Source organism: Equus quagga, chromosome 2 (assembly GCF_021613505.1).
Source record: "Equus quagga isolate Etosha38 chromosome 2, UCLA_HA_Equagga_1.0, whole genome shotgun sequence".
Lineage (NCBI taxonomy): Eukaryota > Metazoa > Chordata > Mammalia > Perissodactyla > Equidae > Equus > Equus quagga.
Genome location: NC_060268.1, coordinates 47,756,133 through 47,782,084, shown reverse-complemented (window position 1 = coordinate 47,782,084; position 25,952 = coordinate 47,756,133). Strand labels below are relative to the sequence as shown.

Genomic DNA, 25,952 nt, shown 5'->3' with positions numbered 1-25,952 from the left:
TGGTGGATGTTTATCAAGGATGTGCTATACCCGGCGAATGAACTAGTGCACTAAGTCTGTAGTACGTGGAAGAACTCAGTAGGTGATTGCTGTTATTATTAATAAATTATTTCATGTTTTGGTCATGATAGGTTCTCTTTGCCTACATTCCCTAAGCTACTCTTTATAGACCATGGTGGCGCTACAAGTAAAACCCCTTGCAGAGAAGCTGGAGCTCAGTGTACATGTTTGTACTCTGTATTCTGTGGAGCCATTTTCATATGCTTTTCTGTCTTCTTTCTTTCAGAGACTATGGAGAAGAAGTTGGTAGAAGAAACAAAACAACTGGAACTTGATCTTAATGATGAAAGGCTGAGATATCAGAACCTTCTGAATGAGTTCAGTCGCTTGGAAGAACGATATGATGACCTCAAGGAAGAGATGACTCTGATGGTGGTGAGTCAAACATTTTTGCTTTTTTTAAATGAAAAATTTTAAACATACAGACTAGTAGAATGAACCCCTGTGTGCCCTGTGTACTCATCATCCAGTTCCAGAATGGTCAACACATTTCTACCCCTGGTTCTACCCCTCCATCTCACCCCATCCAAGGGATTAGATTGTCTTAAAGCAAATCCCAGAAATCAGATAACTTTATTCATAAATATGTTGTAAAGTCACTTTAAAGACTGGACTGTCAGATAGCATAAAGTCAATATAGCTGGACTTTGTTTTATGTATTGAGTGTCTTAATGTAAAATTCGCATATAAAGCAAATATTTATGTAATTGAGTATTTCCTCCGCTGGTTTTGATTTTAATTTCAAAGATATATTCCTACAAAAAGAAAATTTAGCCTCTATTTGTAATAAATTGTCTTATCTCTTTCAAGGACTCTTCTTCATCTGCCAATGTCCCTTTTGTGCTGTTAATAGTTCTGCACACCATTCCTATTCTACTTATCCTGCTATCAGGGAACAAAGAGTTCCCTAGCTCTCTTGTTCCCTACAAGTATCAGCCTTAAAGGTAACTTTCTGGTACAAATGACCAGAAATGCTCTGAAATATCTTTTATAAAAAACAAGATAATTTGATATCTGTGGGGTAGAGTATTTGCTTCAAAGTTTGCTTCTTTCTGGAGCATTTGACAAAGTTCGTTAAAATGTGACATTTAAAAAGTCAAAATAGAAGAGATTATGTAACACAAAAGAAGTGAAATAAATTTGTCATTTTGCAGATGAGAAAACCTAGTCTCAGAGAGGTTAAAAAGCTAATTTAAATCCCACAGTTGAATTATTATTTCACACCTGACTACTCAGCCCTGATTTATATGTGACAGGGAAATCAGAAGTAGGAGGAGGTCACCATTATCCGTATAATTGACTCATCAGAAGGATCTTGTCTTCCTTGAGCTCCCTGCTGTGTTGGCCATGTTGAGACCTCTCCTCTTTCACATTCTCTCATTCTTAGCTTTCTTTAGAGTCCTTTTCCTCTATCTTTCAATATCATGTTCCCCAGAGTTCCGTTCTTGGGTGTATTTTTATTCTATTTACTAGATAACCACACCAACATTTATGGTTAATCTATGCTTCCATTATGGTTAGAGCTAAGCTTTCTATCCCATTGTGGGTTTCTGAGGCCAGTAGTTACTTGGGATGTTAAGAAGTGGTTTTGGGAAAAGGAACGATTGAGGTCAAATAAATGTGTGAATCAGCCATTTTAAACAGAGATACACATATTATTTTTTTCCTACAGAATTTCTTGAATTCTTTAATAATATGTGCCTTGTGAACCTCAGAAAATAAAATGAAGTAAGAATGTGCCATGTATATATCACTCTCTGACCACTTTCCAGAGATATCTAAGAGGTTAATGGGTCTCTTTAGTCAGAGAGGTAGCCATATCTAGAAAAGGCCCTCTAGCACTGGCCATCCTCCAGGAACTTAACAGGGCTGTCCCTTCCTCTGAGCAAGTCTACCTGCTATCCATTCTGTTCTCAGCAGTGCTGTGGAAAAAGAAGCATGGAACCAAGTTCCAGGGGTAGTTTAGTCACTTGATTTTTTTATTTCTCAGCCTATAATCCTCTCCATTGTATGCCTGTGACTCATTGTCATTCCTCTTGGGTATGAAAATGGTCAGAAGAGGAGAAAGGGAAAATAGCGGAGGAAAGATCAGAAATTGCTTGCTTCTCACTCAGCTCTTCCATAGGTCTCACTTCCTAGCTCTAGATGCAATCAAGATCACAGTCTTTGCAGAAAATGTTTGCTGAGAATTGCAGAGAATAAAAAATTTGACTTTATAATTTAGGACTAATTAAAATATTAATAGCAATATCTTATTTTAATGTTTAGATGGAATTTTGAAACTAACAGATGGATACTTGGGTAATATTTCTTATACTGTTTTGCAAATGGAGCTCTCACTGCCACAATGCTAAGAAGCAATTTGTAATAAATAGACTCTTCAAATGGATGGCAGGAAACTTTAGGGAGGGGAATTGATAGACTGCATCAGGGCTTCCTGTAATGTACGTGGTACATGGGCCAAAGACATTTCCACTGATTACTAGGGTCCAGATTTGTTGGCCCTGGTACCAAGAAGTGCTGTAGGATTTTTTTTCCAGGAACATTCAGTTGTAGGGCAGAGTCAATGAAGAAAAGACTGATCTGGGGCTAAGGAGTTTCAAGCCAACAATGAAAGGATAATGAGGCAGGGGAATCCCAGCTTGTGAAGTATTTGAAGATAAATTAATTCCGAGTAAGGAAGCAATCCACCATGTCAACAATGGGGTCATTAATCTTGACAAAAGGAGTAAAACAGATTCAAGAAAAGAAGGAATTATGGGAGAAATGACAGAAAGGAGAAGAGGAGGTTCAGGAAGCAGGTCTTGAAGGAGAATGTGATGATCAAGTCAAATGTTTGTCCTTGTAATTAAATGGTGTATGGACTAAAAACTTGGAGAACTGAAAGGCCACCAACAAGGGAGTTAATCACTTCAGGGTCCTAACAACTATAGCAGCATCAGTGAACATTGATTGAATGTTTGTTACATGCCAGGCACTGCACTAAACTCTTTGCTTGCACTCTCTTATTTAATCCTCACATAAACGCTATGAGGTAGATAATAATATCTCCTTTTCCCCCGATAATGTAAGTGAGGCCTGGAGAAGTTGGGTAAGGGACAAGTAAGTGGCAAAGCTGAGACTCCTACCCAGTTCTCTCCTATTTCAGACCCAGAGCCCTCAACTACTTCTCTATATCCAAAAGTTACATTAAATAGCAAATATACAGTTTGCTTCTATTCATACCTTAAGGTATTCATTGTTTTATAATACATACATGTGGGAAAATAGGGGTCTCACTCATCTTTAATAAGCTTATTAAAAATCTTTGTCCTAGCATTTCATGGACCTGTTTTTCTTAGTGACACACCAATTTATTAAATAAACACCATCCCGTACAACTCTTGGCTTGGGCTAGGAACTCTCAGGACGAGTACTTGCGTACATAAACAGAGAGAAACCTGAGTGCATTTGACTCTGTGTGTGGCAAGGCTCCCCTTTAGTGTGCACCCCAACTGCTAGATGGTGTCAGAGTTTCCGGTGTTCTTGGGTCTTCCCTATGCACTGGAGAATAGGTTGGGCTGGCCTGGGAGACTTTCAGCTGCCCCTAGATGCTGGCTTCCCTTTGGTTGCACTGATTGGTCTGCTCTCTATAAGCCTGGATGTTGGAAGGAAAGAGGCAAAGAAGCTCCTTGGGGCTTCTGCCTCTTTTCCTGCAGCTAGGGGAAGGAGTAAAGGAAATTGGACAGATCTGAAAGCTCTCAGGGGCCTCTGTAAAGCTCTCAGGATGTGTAACCGTGTGAGATCGAGGCCACTGAACCTCTCCACCTCTTCTGGGGGCACCCTCAGAGTGAGGGGCACAGACCCAGCAGACCCAGCCTTTTTATTCCTTTTTCTTTCAAATCATTCTTTAACCCCTTCTACAGAAAGGAAGGGATTGGAATTGCTTAACTTTCCTATTCCCCACAAACTTTCTGAACTATTTTCATAGGTACCACATGTTGTAAAAGTGCCGCCTGGAACCCTTGAATTAATAACCCAGGCATCTTCAGAGGATTCCTAGAGCAGCTTTCCTACCTCTCCTGCACTGCTCATCCTTCCCACTGCTGACTCCAGAGAGTCAACTTCATGCATAAAAGTGACAGAAATTAATGTTGCCTCTGTAGAACCCCCCTTTTTTTTTATCGTTTATTCCCAAGTACAGTGCAGTAAAATGATTATGCTGTGATTAAACACATCTTATGAACATTTTGGTGAGTTTTATTGATTGCAATACTAAAGTCATTGCTTGGATGCTGAGGCCTCATTCCTGTGCTTCACTCGGTGTGACTGTCACAACTTTAAAAACCTGAAGGGGACTCTGCGAGTTATCACAGATGGTTTTCCTTTGAGCATTTGGTTTTGCGACTGTTCTTGTCATGCCCTGTTGGTCCATCTTTCCCTTTCTTTGTGGAGCTCAGAAGGTGACCCTTTTGTAAAGGTTTGGTCAAGACAACATGGAACAGATAATTTGGGCCTGCGATAAGCAAGTCAGAGAGTGAGGATTAGAACCAAGTTAAGGTAGGCACTGTCTTAACTATACCTAGCTTATTTACGTTGTGTTAATCATACCCAGTTTATTTGCCTTGCAGAACGTGCCTAAGCCTGGACACAAGAGAACAGACTCCACCCACAGCAGCAATGAGTCTGAATACACCTTTAGCTCTGAAATTACGGAAACTGAAGACATTCCATCAAGGACAGAGGTATACCTATCACTAAAAGTAGGATGTGACCGTGCTGTTGTTAACAGAGAACATTTCCATTGCCGAGTGGACTCTATTTGCCCATGTAACATTTGTTTTGAACTGTTTATTCTTCATAAGTGACTTACAGGTGCTTAGTTAACTGTGTACGTACATAGTTATTGCATATAGATTTTGTCAATAGACATTTTAGTTTTAATTTTTAATGTAATTTTAATGACCAGATTTTCCCTTTTGTAATTCCGTTTTACACCTTAACATATTCTGTGTACAAAAAACACAGCCTGTCATGAATTTATTTCAGACTGAGGTAATTATTTAAAAAGTAAGCCTTTGTCCTTGAATATTGTAAATACCAATGCCCAAGAGTTTAACAAAAGCACTGCCTCTGTTTGCTGACAGTTTTTACCAATGTAATTTTCTTCCCCCAAAATGCATGAAAAATAGCTTATAAATCTGCCTTAGTGTTTTGTGTTATGTGGTATGAAACCAAAATGATATATTACTGTAACTCGAAGAGTACAGTGACTTTAAGTTAGATTGTTCCCAAACCTATTCTCAGATCTTCTTTTCAAATATGATATTAGTTTCAGTAATGGGTAATTCAGGCACAACTCTTCTATTTTTGTATCATATTCTGAGAAAATGGCCAAGTCAGAAATAGACTGCTTCTGACAGAACAGCTGAAAAAAGTCAAATGATTCTTTCCCTTCTTGTCTTAGTTTTCCTTAGGAATGAAAAGTGTCTGCTATCTCATCCTGTTCATTTTAAAGAAAAACATCCTGTAGTTGGAATGTCATATAGTTGGAATCGTACATACAAGAAGGCAAAGTTACCTGTCCAAGGTCCCAGCTTGTAAGTGGCTGAGCCAGTATTCTAACTGGGGCTTGTCTGCTTGGAGCTCCGTGCTCTGCCTCCTCTCACCCAGGGATTCTGTACTGCAGTTCTCCAGTTCCATTTCTGTCCATAGCCAACATTAGACTGGAGACCATTGATACAACAGCATGGCCAGTATATAGCAGGATAGAGGTTGTTCCAGTTGTCTCTTGCTGTGCAACAAACCTTCCCAAACTTTAGTGGTTTCAAACGACAGCAATTTGTTATTGCTCACAATTCTTTGGGTTTTGACTGGGCAGTTCTGCCCTGTATGGTGTTGGTTGGGGCATCTCCCTGCAGTCAGCTGGGCTGCCTAAGTTCTCTTCCTTGGACCTCTCCATGTGACCTCTCTTCAGCAGCATGGTGAGTGGTGTTGGGGCTGGGGACAATCCCCTTTCTGCCCTTCGTGTATTCTTATGACTGGATTAATAATAAAATTCACAGAAGACCAGATTAACAGGAGAGAAACCCAGTTTAATACATAAATACTGAAAATAATAGAGAAATAATGCTTGGAGAATAAACAAAGCAGACTGTAAGTATCTTTTACACAAAGAAACAATAAATTTGTGAAGAAATGACAGGACAAAGAAACTTAGGTTTGGGATACATAAGGAAATAGTGAGGAATTTAAGCAGAGTTTAGGCTTGAGGTGGTAAATTAGCGAGGTTTGTTGCAGGATTCTCGGCCCTGAGCCCCCAGCTCTGGTGATGAGGATGCAGGAGAGTACCTTTCACACGGGAGATTTACTTCCTGCTGTCAGGGGAACAGACAGGAGGGTCAGTATGCCCTTAGTGCTTCTCACGTAACTTAATTCAAAATCATCAATATGCTATTGTGAGATATTTTGGTGTGGCCTGCCCTGGGCCCAAGCAGTGGGCTCTAAAAGTGCAAGAGCAAAAGATGCCAGGCCTCTTAGGGCCAGGCCCAGAACCGGCACAGCATCAATTCTGCCACATTCTATGGTCCAAGGAAATGACAAGGCAAGCCCAGATGCAAGTGGAGAGGAGTAGACTCCATCTCTTGATGGGAGGAAAGGCATCTGTATTGGGAGGAATCGGTGGTGGCAATCTTTATAAACTACCACCACATTAGACTTTGAAGATTTCAAAATTATGACTTCTGAGCCTCTAGGGGGTATGAAGATTTTAGGATTGCATCCTGTTGGTCTTAATGGGAGTACTCCCTTCCAGGAGTCTGAGGGAGGTATGTTTACAAACTGTCAGCTTCAGCGTGACACTGCAGGGGCAGCTCCTGCACAGGAGGGGGAAAGCTATGACAAAAAGGGTGTGTTTGCTGCAAATTATTTTGTTTTGAACTCAGAGCAAAGAGGCCTCTTGTTGGTAGTTTTGATTGATGACATTAAATTTTTAAAGTCAAAAACTTTTATATGCTTTGCCTAATTTTTACTAGTAACAGTATTTGTCAGGGTCTCTAGTCTTTTCAAGTTTTCTCTAAATTCTCACAGATTTGAGGGGAAGGGTAACCTTTTTGTTTCTAATTGTCATCTGTTTTCTGCCAAATGTTTTCTCACGTTAAGAGGAAGATTAGAGTGAGATTTAGATTTTTCTCGTCTCTTTTGAATGATGACATATGAATTGTGCTCCACAAATCATAGACAGATCTTGGAGTATTGTGTACTGCCCTCCACTTGCACTGGCCGGAAGCAATACTTCATGCCCCTGGAAGTCTTCTTTCAGTGATGGGGGAGGCTTTCCACTGAACTAGCCATGCTTGTAAACACTTGCAACAGTGTTCAATACATTGTAAATGTTCAAGAAATAAGTGTTTTTGATGTAATAAACAGTGACCATGCTACCATTCTGACTGGTTGTGGTCAGGATCAGAAAGTTGGAAATCTATACAACTGGTAGTAGAAAAAGAGAGATTGATTATCAGAAGGGAAGGGAGACAGGAGAAAAGTATCAGACTAAGACTATGGCTGTGAATTTGTACTTCCAATTACTTGTGACTCCAGGTTTGCATTTCTTACTGGAACTACCTCTGTAATGGCCAGATTTACAAATTGCTCCTAACAAACTAAAGGAAAACTTTCAACTCCTATGTGTAATATCCCCAAGTAGCTCTTTTAGAATCTGGTGCTGGGAAAATAATGGGCCCATCCTTCTTAATGAATTGATTTTTTTAAAAATTAAAATAGATGGAGAGGGGTCTTTCAGACTGTTTTGGAACACCGTTTCCAACCTCATGTAATAACAACAAAATTTGATATAAAAAAGAATTAATGTCTTTCTAGCTTTGCCAAACTTGTGATTTGCTGTTCACATGTCATGATGGCACCTCCATTGCTGTTTCTCTCTGGAGAACTCACCTACAGCTCCGCTTGCTTTGCAGCCCTCCCACATTCCAGCATCTTCCTAGTCTGGGGTTACATTTTTTTGGAACCATTGCTTCTCCCTGCCCTGCCAGCACCTTTCTTACTAGCCATTGACTAATTATCCCAGTTCTGCTCCTGTTCCTGATTTTCCTCATACCTGTCAGCCCAGGTAGAGATCACTGTAACTTTCTCAGCTATTGTTAGCAGTGATTCCAGAATGACTGCCAGGCCTGTAGTGGTAATTTTGTGAATAAATTCTGTTATCTTCCTGATTTTCCTCAGATAAGAAACTTGTTATTTTTTAGGTCAGTTTCAAAGCTTCACCTCTCTTGGAAAAGCCCTCGATGACAAAAATCCTTACTAAGGAAGGAAAGCAAAACAAAACCCCAAAAACTTCTCTGAGCCAGATGACCCAATCTTCCTTCTTGCTCATGTGGTATAGAGAGGACAAATACTATCTCTTTAATCAGATGTGTCATTAGGGATAAGAATGGGCAACATCCTATGCACTCTTAAATAATTACCAATCATTATGCCTCAAGCAATTTTGCAGTTGTCAAATGTTATTTTTTGTGTTCTTCCATCTCCTGTTTTAATATTCCTATCTATAGAATTTGTTCTTATCTAGCAATCAACTAATTCTTTATGTAGTATTAGCTGATAGCGAAAGAGTGCCCCCATCCCATTTTAATAGGAGGATTCCTTTTAGACAAAAATGCTCATTCAAGGGTGAGAGGAATGATTCCCAAATGCTGACATTTTAGGTAAAATGAATGAAGTATTATATTCATTCATGGGGTGAAAGCTTTTATTATAGAGTTAAAAAAATAATTCAAAATTTCAGTGACATCAGTTTTAGATAAACAAACATTAAAAATACATAAGATGGAATGTTTACGTTGTAAATAAGCTCAAATATAAGTATTTTGGGGAAGTATAGAAATAAGTTTTTATGTGAATAAAATTCTGTAGTAATTTTGTGTTCAGGCAGGATGTCCTCTCTGTTCCGCTAGGTCAGGACAGATTTTGTGGTGAAGATCAGATACCTCAACTTCCTCTTACTGTTGAGCAGTAAGAAAAAGTCAGGTCTAACTAGTTTGTGGATAAATGAATGACAGCCTACATATGCCCCACCTCTTGGTTTAATTGATTCTTCTTTGGTGTTTTTTTAGAACTGGAATAATACTGAACTTGGCACTACTAAGAATTCACAAAAGACCAAAGATAGCTAATGAATACAAAAATTATTCAACCTCATCAAAAGGCAAAGAAATGTAAATTAAAACGACAACGAAATACCGCTTTTTGGTCTATCGACTGAGCCAATTTTTTTTTAATAACTTAAGTCATTCCTGTTCAAGGCAAGGTTGTGTGGTTACTGATGGAAGCATAAACTGGCCCAACTAATTTAGCAGACTTGAAGATGTTAATGTTTAGATATTTATGTACTAGGATGTTTATTTTAGTATATTTCCATAGCAAAAAATTAGAAACCTCAATACTGATCAGTAAGGTAATAGCTAAGCAAATTATGGTACTCATGTTAATAAAACCATTTAAATTATGATTTCAAATATCGTATTGTAAACCTGGCAAACAACTGTAATATACTAAGTTTAAAAGACAATACAAAATTATAATGAAAAATACTCTTACAATCTTTATAGAAGAAAGACTGGACAAAAATTGTGGATTTTTTCTGGATATGAGATTATGCCTGTGTTTTTCTTCTTTGTACCTTTCTTATTTCCTAAATTCTTTATAAAAGCTTGCTTTGCTTTTATATCAGAAAAAACATTCCTTTTAAAACTTGACAATTAGAAATATGAGACCTGCTAATCAGTTAAGAATTATACCGTGACCATTTAAGTAACTAAGTTATTGTTACTGTTCTCTCTCTAACAAAAAGAGACTCTATCCTCTCCATTAAATGTAATGCTACAGTTCTTTCTCTTCTCACCTCATTAAAAGTTCCAACTCGAAGTAAACAAGGTAGGACAATTAAGGCATTCTCTGAACTTCCATGATGGTGTTAGATTTTTCCGTCTGCTTAGCTTTCTTTCGTGTAACTTTGTTTATTCTAGTAGTTCTCACTGTGGTTCTGTGTTAGAACCAAGTGAAATATTTTTAAAATGCTACTAGGTTATCCTTCAGCTTCTTAAGGGCTATATATGTTTTGGTTTTTCACTTTTCTCTCTGGTCCCAATATATCAAAAAATATATATATTTATGCTGGCACTTCATCTTTTCAAAAATCATTTTTCCTGATTACAAAAGTAGTGCATGCTCATTGTAAACAATTCAAATACAGAAAGTGTAAAATAGAAGATGAAACTTTCCCATAGTACCTCCCATTCTCCAAGATAACCATTGATGGCTTTCTACATTTTGTATACTTGTATTAGGTATATTTAAAAGCCACATATATTTGGTTTTTTAACAAAAATAAGATCATAATATAAATACTGTCCTGCAACTTGTCTTTTATCTAGAACTTATGTACTCATATAAATCTACTTTATTCTTTTTAACAGCTATAAAATATTTCATAGTTTGGCTATACCGTAATTTATTTAAGCAGCTCTCCTATTGACTGACATTTAGTTTCTTTCCAGTTTTTTGCGTTTATAAAAAATGCTGCAATGGACATCTTTTTCCATGTATTTTTGTGTACTTGTGTAGCTATTTCTGTAGGATTAATTCTTAAACATAGATTGCTAGGTTAAAGAGTATACACATTTAAATTTTAATAAATGCAGCTAATAACTTGGCCTTTTAAAAGGCCTACTTATACTTCCACCAGTGTCACGTAAGACATTGTTAGTAACACATGAGGTTATTAATCTTTTCGGTGTTTGCCAATCTGATGAGGGAAAAGTAGCACCTTACTGTTGTTGAATTTGCATTTCTTCACTTATTTGCCAAACTGAGCATGTTGTTTGACTATTCTTTGATCATTCATATTTCTTCTATATGTTTGCCTATTTTTTTGTTGGGCCGTTTATCATTTTCTCATTAGCTTGTACATCTTGTGGATCGTCTTGAATGTCTTGTTTTCTGGGGTCTAGGAGCCAAGCGAGAAGAAGGTGCCTCTGGACATGTCATTGTTCCTCAAGCTCCAGAAGCGGGTCACAGAGCTGGAGCAGGAGAAGCAGGTGATGCAGGATGAGCTGGACCGCAAGGAGGAGCAGGTGCTCCGCAGCAAGGCCAAGGTGCGCAGTGCTGTCCCACACGAGGGCCACGGGCTACCTGAGCTGGAGGCTGGGACTTTATGTGCAGTTCTGCAGTCTCTTCTCTAAGGGGAACCCGGTCCAGAAGTACGTTAACCAAGCAGCATTTGGTTCAGGTAGTGAGGGCTAACCTTTCCTCACCATTTTCTGGAAAGCAAGTAAATATTCTAAGAGAAAAAATGTGGCAATTAAAACATAACTACTTATTTATAAAGTTTTTAACTTTATATTTTCCCTAGGAAGAAGAAAGACCGCAAATTAGAGGTGCAGAACTGGAGTATGAGTCACTTAAGGTAATGGGAATTTTCTGCCCAAGACTTTGAATGTCTTGTTTTGGCAAGGGACCTCCTCAGAGCCTCCCTTTTTCTCAGAGAACGTCTTTAAGGACACCACAGACCCTAGCTTAACCTTTAGTCAGGCATTACTTCTAGCTTTGTGTTGTCTCCTTTTATAGATTCCATTTCATATAAGCTAGACTTCGGTCTAAACAGAAACAGGAGCAGTAGCTGCCATTGAGGTTGTGGAAGGTAGTAAAGGACAAGGACTCTAGCATCACACTGCCTCAGTTCAAATACTAGATCTGGCACCTGATGGCTTTCTGTGCTTCAGTTTTCTCATCTATAAAAGGCAGATGATAATATTTATCTTATAGGACTATCATGAGGATTATATGAAGTAATCCATGTAAACTGCTTAGAATAGTGCCTGACACAGAGTAAGTACCCAGCAAATGTTGGCTGCTGTCATTATCACCATCATTTTTAAATACAGATACTTTACATATATCAGCTCTAACTCTTACAACAATTCTGCAAATAAGTATTTTAGTTCCCATTTTACAGATGAGGAAATTGAGGCCAAGGTATAAGTAACTTCCCTAGAATCACCCCGCTAGAAACCAACAGGAACAGGAATTGATCGTGGATATCTGCTCCAAACCCCATGCTCCAACCACCAAACCCCACCGAAACTACGTGTTTGTAGAGAAAGGAAGCTAGATATTAGTTTGTAGAGTAGAAACATATTCTTATTTCATAAAAACAGTTGGAAGGAGGGGGGTAATGTGGAGAAGTGTGTCTGAGCTATTAGGCTGTCAGCTATCAAGACACCCCCAGCTTCAGAAGTTTTTTAGGTTATTAATTAACTTATTAGTCTTAAACTTATTTTTCTCAGATTTTTTTCTAGCTTATGTCAATTTTTTACTGTTTTCTGCTTTGGCAAATTATAGTCTAGAATAGCTGGAAAATTATAGTAAGGTTTATGATTATAACCAAACAAAGCTAAAAATTAGAAAAGCCACAAAATAGCATAAGGAAACTCATTATTTTAAAGCCCTTATATATATTTGAGAATTGCTAGGGTCTCTCTAAGCTGTCATGAAGTATTTTTCCCCCCAGTAATGTTGCTTCAAGTCTAATCCTGATATATCATTTCCTAATACTATGATTTGGAACAAAATTTATGCACAGAAATAGGACCCTCTGCTCTATAGAGTCCCCACTGCCCATGGTCCAGAACTGCTGATCACCACTGCCTCTCCAGCCTGTATGGCGTCTGGTATGGAGAATACCAGTCTTCTACCCTGCCTAAGCCATAATTCTTTTATCAGCTCCTTCCCTGAAGATTGTTAGAACCTTTCCACTGATATTTTAAAAACACTTGAATAATAATACTTTGTATTTACTTTACAGTTTGAAAAGTTTTTCCTACACCTTATCCTGTTTAGTCATTGTTACAACTTCTGGAATAAGTTTCTTTCCTTTCTAAAGCCTCGTAAACTGAGACTTAGAACAGCTAAGAGACCGGCTGTTAGGTGGTAGAGTCTGATCTTGAATCCAGGTCTCCAGACAATCAGAAACTTTCTAAACACCCTGGGTTCCTATCATCACTTGTTTGAAAACTAATTTTTACAAAAAAATAGTATTTACTTTTGAATACCCTAAAGGACCCATTTGCCCTTTCTAAATTATAGCATGAGTAAATCTCTTGCTCCTTCAATCAAAGTACTACTTGGGTAGTATTTATGATTATGGAAAAAGAAAAGGGTGGCAGCAAAGGGTCGTCTCTTTCATTCTTACTGTCCATTGCCTCTTGTGCTCTTTGTCTGCTAGACCGGATCATGATACGGGTCACACAAGACAGGAATCAGGTGGGATGAGCTGGGACAAGCCAAAGGAATGGGGGTAGGAATCTGATCGTCAGACTTTCTCCCTCTGCCTGCCTCACACAAAAATGGACAAATAAAGACATTCTCCTGTAGTATGTTAAAAATAAAGCCCAGATCACAGAGTTCCCAGGTATTAGTTCAGTGTTTCTCAAAATGTGGTCCTGGGCCAGCAGCATCAACATCACCTGGGAACTTGTTGGAAGTGCAAATCTGTGGGCTTCACACCAGACCTGTTGGATCAGAAGCTCTGGGGGTGGGTCGAGCAATCTGTCCTCCAGGTGCTTCTGACGCACATTGAAGTTTGGGAAACACTGCATGAGAGCTTAGCTGTCAAAGTAAAGACATTCATGTGTTTTCTGTTGCAGAAATGAGCCATATGAATCTGATAACCAGTTGGTGGGAGACTGGGGATAGGAAGGAGCATTCATTTTCATATAAAATGGATTAATTCATGAAAGAAAGCGTTATATATTCTTAAACTAGGAAAAAAAAAAGAACTTTAAATAGTTTTACCATAACATGTTGAAAGGTATGATATGGTGCTACATACCCATGATTGCTTCTCTGGAAGAAACAATAAAATATTTTATCTTTATACACAAGTGTCTCACTTACACTCTCATGAGGCCTTATGTCATGTGCTAAGTAAGGTACCATGGTGCTTTTGTTTTGTTTTCTTTTCCTTTTTCTCCCCAAAGCCCCCCAGTACATAGTTGCTTATTTTTAGATGTGGGTCCTTCCAGTTGTGGCATGTGGGATGCCGCCTCAGCATGGCCTGATGAACGGTACCATGTCTATGCCCAGGATCCAAACTGGCGAAACCCTGGACCGCCGAAGCAGGGCGTGCAAACTTAACTACTCGTCCATGGGGCCAGCCCCACCTCGGAGCTTTTATATGACTGTCTACTTCACTTTCCCAACTGGTATCCTGTGGCATTTGTGTTTTAGTGTCAGTAAATAGAATTTTGTGTCAGAACTCAATTCTGGTTCCTAATGCCACTGTTTAAGCAGAGTGTACAGAGGGCGGTGCTAACTGGTGGCATGAGGATGCCTGAGAATAAGAGAAAGTATGGAGGGGGTAAAGGATGTGTATGTCCGTCTGGGTGGCTGAAGGAAGAGGCGGTCTCTCCTCTCCTGCCACCTCCCAAGGTTTTGCCAGCAACTTCGCAAGCACACTTCAAAACACTAAAGGGAATTTTTGGGTGGCCAGCCCTGTAGCCCAGCGGTTAAGTTCACATGTTCCGCTTCAGCAGCCTGGGGTTCGCTGGTTCAGATCACAGGTGCAGACTTATGCACCGCTTATCAAGCCATGCGGTGGCAGGCGTCTCACATATAATGTGGAGGAAGATGGGCACGGATGTTAGCTCAGGACCAGTCTTTCTCAGCAAAAAGAGGAGGATTGGTGGCAGATGTTAGCTCAGGGCTAATCTTCCTCAAAAAAAAAAAAAAACACCACACACTAAAGAGAATTTTATTAGTTTAAATGATATGTAATTTTTTTATTAGAAGTGAAAAGCCTCGTTTTTCAGTGGTCTTTCCATTTTGCTTTACAAAGGAAATAAGAGGATGCTACTCAAGGTTTCAGGGATCTGCTCATCAGAACCATTCATTGGAAGTAACCTGACCAACTAGACTCTCATACTTGCCCTAGTATTATCCACAAACAAAACTGGGCTTCTTAGCTAAACTTACCCCTTGGGACTCAGCAATCTCTCCAGGCCTGTGAACACACCCTGGGCAGGCCTGGAATAAATTTGACTCTGGAATTTGGATTGATGAAGCAAACTACCATTCACCTTGCTCAACTCCCCTTGATGACTTTCTTAATTTAGTGAACAGAGTTCCCAGTAGCACCTAGAAGCCGTTCACTAGGGTAGCTCTGACAGTCTTTTCCAGCAGAATTCTTCTGCCATCTTCGGGGAAGGTGAGTATCCCGATGTAAAGTTGAGGACGACAGCAATGAACTGTTCCTTGTCTCTTCACACAGCGTCAAGAACTAGAATCAGAAAACAAAAAACTGAAAAATGAGCTAAATGAGTTACGCAAGGCACTCAGTGAGAAAAGTGCCCCGGAGGTGACCGCTCCAGGTGCACCAGCCTACCGTGTCCTCATGGAGCAGCTGACCTCTGTGAGTGAGGAGCTCGATGTCCGCAAGGAGGAGGTCCTCATCTTGAGGTCTCAGCTGGTGAGCCAGAAAGAGGCCATCCAACCCAAGGTAAGTGTGGGCAAGAGGGTAAAGTAGGTGCTGGCCTCCATTTCTCCCTCTCCTTTCCCTCCAATACATAAAGAAGCAAACACTAAAGAGCAGTTTTTAGTCTAGTTGAGGATATCATCCTTTTTAAAAAATTTCAATGTTGTTTTAAAACTGTTGCCAATGCCAACTGGAGTGAGCAAAAAGCAAGTGAAATCCAAAATCATCTTCAAAGTTTCATCTCTCACTTATGAGCAAAGGGCTTTTAAAATGAAACTTTTTGTAGTAATCTGGCCACGATAAATTTTGACCAAAAATCCATAAATTGCCTTGCTGTGGAAAGGCATTAAATATAACTTTAAAATTATTTGTTGAAAATAGCTTGTTTAGCTGGAAAGGTAGCATATGAAAAGGTTAGACATGACATCAGTGAGTGGAAGTTACCCGGAGGTGATTTCTGCTCACTTCAGGGAGTTCTGTTTAATAGGGGAGCTGTCCCTGCTGGGAGGGGCTGTGTTATTGGTTCAACTGAAAGGACCCATGCTGGAGGATCCAGATGGCCCTTTGAAGTCCTCCCCTGCCTTCAGGTAATTTGGGACCCAAGGCCGCCATGTGCTGGTGAGAAATGGGCCTTTTTGTCATTTGCCATCAGAGGGAATCTGAGTAATATATTAAAACCTGACCTGTGTCCCTGCCCATGTTCATGCAGCCAAGTGTTACCGAGACTCAGGCAATCCAGTATCCTGGCTGCATGGCATGCCATATAAAAAATGACTATGATATATAATGAACTGGATGCCTGAGAGATCTGAGAATACTTGTCTTAGAAATAATAGTTCTGCATGTGGTTAACATACTGAACCTGGCACCTAACATTTGGATTTGATAAAGACACTTCACACCTGGGACCAACCCTGATCCAGAAAATAGCAAATTCTGAAAACAAGATATCTGACTAAATAATCTTGGGGGAAAAGAAATCCCAGTAACAAGTGGAGGTATATAAAGAAATGGGCTTCCTAGCCCTGATGGCCTAGCAGTTAAAGTTTGGTGCGCTCCACTTCAGTGGCCCTGGCTCAGTTCCCAGGTGCAGAACCACACCACTCGTCTGTCAGTGGCCATTCTGTGGTGGCAGCTCACATAGAAGAACTAGAATATACAGCTATGTACTGGGGCTTTGGGAAGAGGGGAAAAAAAGAGAGGAAGATTGGCAACAAATGTTAGCTCAGAGTGAGTCTTTCCCAGAAAAAAAGGAAATGGGCTTCCGTATTTTAAAACAAATCACAAACCCCGGAAGTCTGAAATGAGAAGAGTTCAGAAGGGGAATCTCTCCTTTGGCTTGGCCCTATACATCCCACCTTCCCCGAGGCTGTCTCAGTTTGGTTCCCATGATTACCATGGCTCCCTTTGCATGCTAACTGGAGCAGAGTCCAAAACCAGGTTCCTTTCTCTGGTCTCTTTGTGACAAACTGGTATACTCATAAGAAACTTTAGTAAAAGTTAAAGGAAAGGAAAAGGACAATGACCCAAGGAGCATAAAAACAATCCAGCAAACAGAGCACATAGTTCTGGTATCACACACTCTTACCCATTTCACATATTCTGTGTGACCACTGCTCTCCAGCCCCTATGGGCTGGTCCTGTCTAACCAAGATCCCTGCTCCCCAAGCTCCCAACCTATGCATGGCAGCAGCTTGTTCTTTCCTAGGAAAAATGCCCATGACAGTGATTGGGACCTTTCAGATGCAGGGCTGTTTGTCCCCTTCAGTTTCTAGTCAGAGAGACACATCATTTCACAAGTCCTTTGCAGGGCAGTGGTGAGTGACACCCTGCGAGCTGGGTGGTGATCCAGCCCAGCCACATCTGGTTTATCTGTTCCGCCTCCACGAGTGTTCAGGGAGGCTTCACTCAGACGAAGGGCCTCCTATCAGGACATTACTGTAACTCTCACAGACCTGGCTAAGAATTTCACCATATACATTAACAGCAGGGTCATTTTCTTACATACTCACAAATACTTTATAATTAGAAAAACCAAAACAACTCAAAAAGAATCTCAATCACTTGTTCCTGGGAATTAAGAGTTGCCACCACATAAATATATATTAATGTCCACCTTATGCCACTTCCATGAATACTAATTTATATACTGAGTTAGTTTTAGGAGAAGCAGCTCATGGTTGTTTTTACAGTTAGCTTTTGTCTGTTATGATGGGGACTCATTGATGGAATTTATTTGTGGAACTAAGGGTTTATTGTTTTCTCCATTTGTTTTTTGTGCATGCTGACTTGTGATTTTCAGGATGACAAGGTAATTATAAAATTTTTAGTAAATACTTCTATTTAATCCTAATTTTTGGTTTATAAGTATCCTCCAATATATGCAGTTGATGCTTTCTGGCCACTAAGTGTATTTTGATATTTACAAATTAATATCCTATTTGACCCTTCCTATTTGGAAAGTCAGTGGGAAAATAATGGATGCAGTAGGCACCAACCTAGATCACAGAGAGCTCTCCGTGACTTTTAGTTCATAGTCAGCTCTGTGACTCACTGTGGTAGTTGTGGGAGGCCATCCACGGGCAGGGGAGGGAAGCCCTTAAATTGTAGTGCACTCAAACCACAGGCTCTCCCGTGATCTCATTTCTACCAGCTGTGGGTTTGTTGGCCAAGGGTGAGGAAGAGCCTGAGGAGCTGAGCACACCCTTCCTGGAAAGGGTGGGATTTTCCTATGTGGTGCAACCCTTTCAGAAGTTCTGGTCACTGGCCTCGGGACACAAACTGAGCAGTGAGTCAGGAACTTCCTAGTGCTGGCAGTCCAAGTCTGATCCCGTGCCCCAGCCCCCGCTCCTTAGCGAAGGCAGGCCAGGCGAGGGAAGGACTGGCTGCTTACCTGCTACCAGGACAACAGTATGCTAAGAAGCCTGTCTTTTCTTTGGATTAGTTAATTAGACCAAGTTACCTAATTTACTAAAAGTTCAAAGCCACATCATGTAGGGCCTCAGATATCAGAAAATATGTGTAGCATTATTTAATACAGAAACTGAGTCTTTGAGAGTTATTACTTAAAACTTAAAAATCTGAGTATGGCCCTTTATCAAATAGAAAGATTTTATGCCTTTCTGGGAAAGAGGAAAAGAAATTTTCTGTGAAATGTGTACTAAAATATTTATAAAACATAGCTAAAGAAATGCTGCTGTTGGGCCAGCCCAGTGGTGCAGCGGTTAAGTTCGCACGTTCTGCTTCAGCGGCCCGGGGTTCGCCAGTTCCGATCCCGGGTGCGGACGTGGCTCCAGTTGGCAAAAGCCATGCTGTGGCAGGCGTCCCACATATAAAGTAGAGGAAGATGGGCATGAATGTTAGGTCAGGGCCAGTCTTCCTCAGCAAAAAGAGGAAGATTGACAGCAGTTAGCTCAGGGCTAATCTTCCTCAAATAAATATATAAATAAATAAAATAATTTTAAAAAAGAAATGCTGCTGCATGTGGTGTTCATGGGAAAGATTTTTAAAATTCAGTAAAATATGAGTTCTTGTTAATAGCTTTTATCAGATTATATTTGGTCTTCACTAAGGATGCATTTATAAACTCACAAAAGGACAGGATTTTTTTACAGGATATTTCTAATAAACACTGAATTTGAAAAGCAGGTATTTGTAGGCCTCTAGTTGGCATTAAAGTCGCCTTGGAACTGGTCTCGGAGATCCTGGTGTTTGAAGTGTGTGTTGTTAACTCCACCTCCTCGTGAGGCCTGGCTTTAGAGCAAACGTCGACTAAAGAATCCGATGTAGACTATTTAGATAGACAGGATGGGCCCCGGGTTCTCAAGTGTATTATTGTTTAGAGGCTGTGGAGCAGTGTTCTTATTGTCTCTTTTTGCCCTGCTTTAGGAAAGATAAAGAGTAGCTGAGTAGAAGCAAGATTTTGAAATTATGTTGGTTGTCAGACAGATTAAACCCAAAAGGAAAAATAACACATGAAGTAAAAATGTTAGGAAAATAGTCCTTTTTATACAAAATCATTATACAAAACCTGCCAGATGTTTATTTCAAAGGCTTATGTACCGTGCTATACTGTAACAGAGGAAAGAAGAATAACAGCAGGTGGTAGATATTTACAAGGAGCTAGACCCTTCCCCTTTATATATATTCAAAGATGGGAGAAAAACTTTTCTGAAGCATATCATCTGAACACCACCTTTTTTGTACTGAGTTTTTAGTGGAAAAATGAGCTTTATGTCAAATTTTTAGTGTTTTATTGGGACGTTTGTTTTATTATAACTGGTTAGAAAGAAGTAGAAAGAACAGCTTTGTACATTCCATTAAATAGTTGCTCGGTGTTCTTGCCTGGTTATTGTTCTAATGTTGTATATATACTTTGAAATATATATATATTTATATATAAAGTGTGTGTGTATATATACACTTAGAAATAGATATTTATGCTATATATAGATATAATGCTGTATAATATATATATATATATACACACACACACACACACAGCATTAGAACAATAATCAAGCAAGTACACCAAGGAACTATTTAATGGAATATGTGTATTTCACATAATGTAAAACACACGTAGTCTGTCAGTGATTTTATTTACAGGGCAGTGGTACTCTGGAATCTCACCCGTTTTGTAGTAGAGCATCAGGGATTCTAAGCAGAGGGACTGAAGGTACCTTTTTCTCTTAACTGCGTGTGCCCCACTCTCCTCTGTAGATGCACAAAGCTGGGGCTGACATTCTGGTGGGGCAGAGGTGTGCTGGAGTACTTAAACCTCCCTATTCTGGAGGAACAAAAAATGTTGTATGTGGTCCCAGTCTTTTGAGTTGACTCTTAATGTGGATATGTGTTATTTCCCCCTTCAGAATACAATGACAGATTCCACAATACTTTTGGAAGATGTACAAAAAATGAAAGATAAAGGCGAAATAGCACAAGCATACATTGGTTTGAAAGAAACAAACAGGTAAGTTGATACTTCTTTTATTCGTGTAATCACATCAATGATTATATCAATTCATGTATAATCATATCGATCCTTAGTCTTCAAGCCAGCCTCTTATATAGTCAAAGTGTTTATGCATTGCTTTATTAGACATCAACTGACCTTCACTGGGAATCCAAGGTTTCCAAAGAGTCCTAGTTAAAATCTCAAAATTTAAGGTAGCATTATTGATGAGAGATGTCAGGGAAAATATTCTTTACATCAGGGAATATATTTCTGCATATTTAGGGTCTTAGGCTTGAGAGACCGCCTTGAGAAGAAAACCAGTTTCTCACTGTTGGCCTGTCGTGGATGGTCACTTTGATTCGTTCTTCACGATGGTTATCTGTGAAGGTTTGTAGGGGCAACTGCAGCTCTCACTAATTGAAACTTAGTGTGAAGAGAAGTGACGAAGTATCTGCAATCACGTCAGTGTTGGCTATATAATTAATTCTAAAATGGTACTATGACTTCTAGGGTGGGATCTTGATATTCGAGACCAGGTTTTTGTCACATTTCCTAAGAGGTTCTGAGAAAATCCTAACTCTGGTTTTATCCCATTTACTGTAACATGAGTGAAGTTGCAGACGGCACTTAGTTCCATCACTATTCACTTAAGAGCCTCGGGTGGGCTGACTGAGAGTACAGGATTTACACGGTCACTAGATGACTGAACTTTCCCGAAAGCTTTCCCTATAGTTGAGGTTATCACAAAGTGAAGGCTCATCTGTGGAATTCCTTCAGCCTTCCTACCACCCCCTACTTCTCAACAGGGCCTTCATTCTATTGAACTCTGAACTTAAAAGACTGCATGCTTAAACGAATGTGGTCAGCGATGATCACAGAGAAAGACAGTTCTGGAGATTTGTATTATCAGTGTGCAGCTGAGGTCTCCTGATGCCTAGTATCAGGATTGGTATACAGAAATACTTCACAAACTACAGAATATTGTCATGCAAAATGTAAGGTACTTGTTATCTTCTTTTTTGGGCAAGAGTGGAGAATGCTTTATGGAACTACTTGGTTAAACTTAAATTTTAATTTATGAAGGTAAATTAGAAGCATATCTTCTATCAAAGAATGTCTTAGTATAGCAAGAGCTCTACTGTACTGTTCATCCATCCACTCAGCTATTCGATCACCAGATATGTATTGTGTGCCTGCTTCATGCCAGGCCCTGTGTCACACACTGGGAGTATAGCAGTAAGCAAGGTAAATACAATCCTTACTTTCACAGAGTTTGTAGGTAGTTGGAGAGACAGCCAAGAGAATTTGGATTTCACTCCAATGACAGTGGAAGCTGTTGAAAGGTTTTAAGTAGGAGAATGATATATTTGAATTTTAGAAAGCCAGCCCTGGCTTTTATGTTGGAGAATAAATTGTAGTGGGACAAGATTGGAAACATAAAGAGTAGTTAAGAGGCTATTGTTGTAACTGAATGACTGATTATGGTGACTTTGACTTGGTTGGTGGCAGTTGGGATTGAGAGAAACAGGACACTTTGAAACATACATAAGAAGATGAGGTCAGGAAGCCTTGTGGCTTATTGGACGTGTGCACAAGGGATAGGGACTTGTGGAGGGTGACTGAAGTGTCTGCCCCAGTACTTGGTTGGATGCACTGATGCCATTTCATGATCCTACATCTGGGGTGTGGAAATAATCAATAGACTTACAAATATTGAATCTGAGGAACTAGAAAGACATCCAAGGAGAGAAATCCATTAGACAGTTGAAAATATAGACCTGGAGCAGGAGAGATGTGTAGTCTGATATATAAATTTTGAAGTCATCAGCATATAATAATGCAGTTGAGGCCATGCAAATAGGTCAGCTCTCCAGGGAGAGATGGTAGAAGGAAAACAGAAGAGCATTCTCTGGAATTTGTTTTGTGTAAACTTTGTATCAACAACAAAAGTCTAGGAGGAGGCATAAGAACCTGGGCTCCAGTCAGATAGCCCTGGGCTCCACTACTTGCCAGCTGTAACCTCCACAGGTATCTTACTTCTAAGCCTCCGTGTCTTCCTCTGCAATGTGGCAAATCATATATATTGGGTTACTGGGAGAACTAACCGAAATAATAGATGTGGAAGGATGTAGAACAGTGTCTGACACTTAGCAAACACTCAAAAATATTGTTTTCACACCCTAGGTTGAAAAATCCTGTGATCAACTTTGTCATTATTATTTATTAATTATACATACTTTTAATAAAATCTGTCATTTCTCTAATATAAAAGCAGTTTCCCCAGGTTGTATAATTAATATTTGATGCAAAAATGTTTTAAAAGTTGTGTCATAAAAGCTGAGAACTTTGGACATATTCTTATTTATAAATTACTCCTGTAAGAATTTTTTAAAACAATTTTGAAAATAGGAAATCAGATTTTATTAAGCTAAAACAAGTTCTTACCCAGAAGACTTAAAACTTCGTTTTGAAATGGATTGGGAAGATTGCCACATGAAGACAGTAGCTGAAGTTTTCATTCCATATGTGTGACTGTTGTGGTTAGTCTCTAATATAATATGTGACATATAAGATCATTCTGCCAACTGAATAAAATGTTAAAAATGAACCTCTTTCTCACCTTTTCAGTCGTTTCTTATTTTGCAGAAAAAAGAGCTCTAGATCCTTGATTTTTCTTGATTTAATGGATACCCATTTATGTGTGATGTTACATGTTACCCATTTTTTTTTAAATTAACCAAAAATAATTTCTGTGGTAACGTCTTAAAGTCATCTGTAATTAATAAAAACAATCTTATTGACAATAAAATATTGAAATACCATGTGCTCCTCTTGACCATCATCATCTCATTACCATCCTGTGTCCCTTTGTGTTTTGCATTGTTGTTCCTTTTGCATGGAAGATCATCTGCTATGGATTGCCATGAGTTGAATGAGGATGGAGAGCTGTGGCTGGTTTATGAAGGGTTAAAACAAGCCAACAGGTTATATTTGTCTCCTCGCAATGGAATGTTATTAATTTGTTGTTTTTCTTACTAACAGTGGCGTCCTGACTTTAACTTCTGTATTTCTTGTACTTTAATTGTCTTCCTGGGTAAATTTCAGTAAAACTTAGAACATTCAACCAAAAACATTCTTAAAAACCTTCTCCACTAAGGGATGCTATTAAAGTTGAAATGGATTGATGGTGAATATAAGAGTTGCGGCCCATAAGTGAAGGATGCTCCTAGAGTTCTCTTCAGACGCTAAAAATTTGTGAATATCTCACTAGGAGTTGGAAGAATGCCAAAACCTTTGAACTAGAGCCCAAACTACTGTAGGAGAGATTAATCCCGATTACTTGGCAGCTGCTTGTTTGGAATGATGATCAATCTAAAGGATACATGTGCCTGTGGCAGTGTGGCTACATTCTTACATATGATTATCATGCTGCCTAACAGCAGTATTAAGTACATGGTTTGGCATTCTATGTGGTTATCATGAAATTCAAATTTGTGAAACAGCAAATCAGGAGGGGTTCCTGCATTGCTGCAGTTCAAAATAATTCCCCAAACTCAGTATGTTAAATCTGTTTAGGAGACAGCAGACAAAACTGAAACAGCGACACCTTTCCAGCACAGACACTCTTCTGCTCTAGTGATATTTGTATCTTAAAAATCTCATAAAAATACCATTTTACTGATTAAATTTTATAAATAGTATACTATTCATTCAGGGGGCTTCTGCTTATTCTGCTTTGTTTGTTCTAATCATAAATCATTGTCATTAACTTTGTGGTGTTATTGGTTCAAATCCTTTTGAAATTTTATAATCACTAAAATATTTTTAGTCTGCTGCTAACAGTTTGCTTGCAATGGCATCGTAAGTTTTGCCCAGCAGTTGGTAACCAAAGGGATTAGAATAAAAGAGTGTCTTTTCTTTCTTCATATTGGTTAATTCCTACCCATAACATTGTTTGTGTTTGGAAGAGGGGTGAATGTAGAAGTCAGGGTGTGTGGTAAAGGGAGGATGCTATTTCTCTGTATTCTCACTGCCAGTGGCCAGCCTGCTTGGGGACGCAGCTGACTTGTATGTTTGCTCAGAGAACCAGTAACAGTTTGTTGGTCCTATTAATATTTATGTTCTAAAAACATGTCTTGTTAGGATTCTGTTACTAATATGGAAATTTATAGGGAGAGAAAAGATGACAAATTTAGAAAATATATATATGAAATTCCAGAACTGTCTATCTGCCTTGGGTAAATCTGTGTATATTTCAGAGTACCACTCCAACCTTTCTGTCCTTCAGAGATAAGAGTAGAAAGTAAAAATGGGCCCTGGTCACACCCTCTGCCTGAAATTGTTAACACTGAAATTCTTGAAGGCATATTTAACTGGATGGGGAGTTTGTAACCTAGCCCTTTATCGTGCAGAGTTATTTTGCAGGAAAGGTCCTGTCTTTGCCAACTTAAATGCTAGATTGTAAATGTGGTAAGCCAGGTTAAAGCTATGTCTTTTAATTGATTATTTTAGTCACCATTTCCTATGAACCTTTCAAAAGAGCTAAAATGCTCCTGTTTCTCAGGGCCTTTGAGAACTTTGTATTTGTAGCAGGAATTCAGAAAGACACAAATATGAGAGCATTCATTTCTGGCCTTTGTTTGAATTTCTTGACTTTAATCAAGTCAGAAGTTACACAGACACTAAAGAGCACCCACTTTTCCTGCCCTTGCAAGTGAGCACGAAGCCTTGCACCCACCACGCAGGGACTCTAGGGTCATCTCCGTTTCCTACCTGTGTGGCTTCTCCACAGGCTCCTGGAATCCCAGCTCCAGTCGCAGAAGAGGAGCCATGAGAATGAGGCTGAAGCCCTCCGCGGGGAGATCCAGAGCCTGAAGGAGGAGAACAACCGGCAGCAGCAGCTGCTGGCCCAGAACCTGCAGCTGCCCCCGGAGGCCCGCATCGAGGCCAGCCTGCAGCATGAGATCACCCGGCTGACCAACGAAAACTTGGTAAGAGGAGGTGCCTGGGCCCACACACTCAGCCAGAAGCGCCTGGCCCTGCAGGACGGTCCTAGTTTCTTTCTTTTTAAAGATTTTATTTTTTTTCCTTTTTCTCCACAAAGCCCCCCGGTACATAGAGTTGCATATTCTTCGTTGTGGGTCCTTCTAGTTGTGGCATGTGGGACGCTGCCTCAGCGTGGTTTGATGAGCAGTGCCATGTCCGCGCCCACGATACGAACCAATGAAACACTGGGCTGCCTGCAGCGGAGGGCGTGAACTTAATCACTCGGCCACGGGGCCAGCCCCAGTCCTAGTTTCTTTTTGATTCAACCCATCTTTCATGGCTGGAAAACTCACTGCTCTCACTTTAGCAGAGACAGAGTAAGGAAAATGACTGGTGGTGGAAGTGGTGGTGTGCGCAGGTTGT

At 39.7% G+C, this 25,952-nt stretch overlaps 1 protein-coding gene across 5 annotated transcripts in view; it reads left to right on the top strand.

Moving 5' to 3' along the window:
* MYO5A (myosin VA) overlaps positions 1–25,952 on the top strand; it is a 180,760-nt gene that overhangs the window by 133,395 nt on the left and 21,413 nt on the right. For 3 of the 5 annotated variants that reach the window (XM_046649630.1, XM_046649605.1, XM_046649623.1), the window contains 8 exons: positions 287–435; positions 4,671–4,784; positions 11,067–11,210; positions 11,468–11,521; positions 15,383–15,610; positions 20,458–20,558; positions 23,447–23,527; positions 25,336–25,534. In XM_046649630.1, the coding sequence (XP_046505586.1) occupies positions 287–435; positions 4,671–4,784; positions 11,067–11,210; positions 11,468–11,521; positions 15,383–15,610; positions 20,458–20,558; positions 23,447–23,527; positions 25,336–25,534 (1,070 nt within the window). The remainder of the gene's footprint in view (positions 1–286; positions 436–4,670; positions 4,785–11,066; positions 11,211–11,467; positions 11,522–15,382; positions 15,611–20,457; positions 20,559–23,446; positions 23,528–25,335; positions 25,535–25,952) is intronic. The other 2 variants (XM_046649615.1, XM_046649609.1) reach the window with 1 other exon arrangement.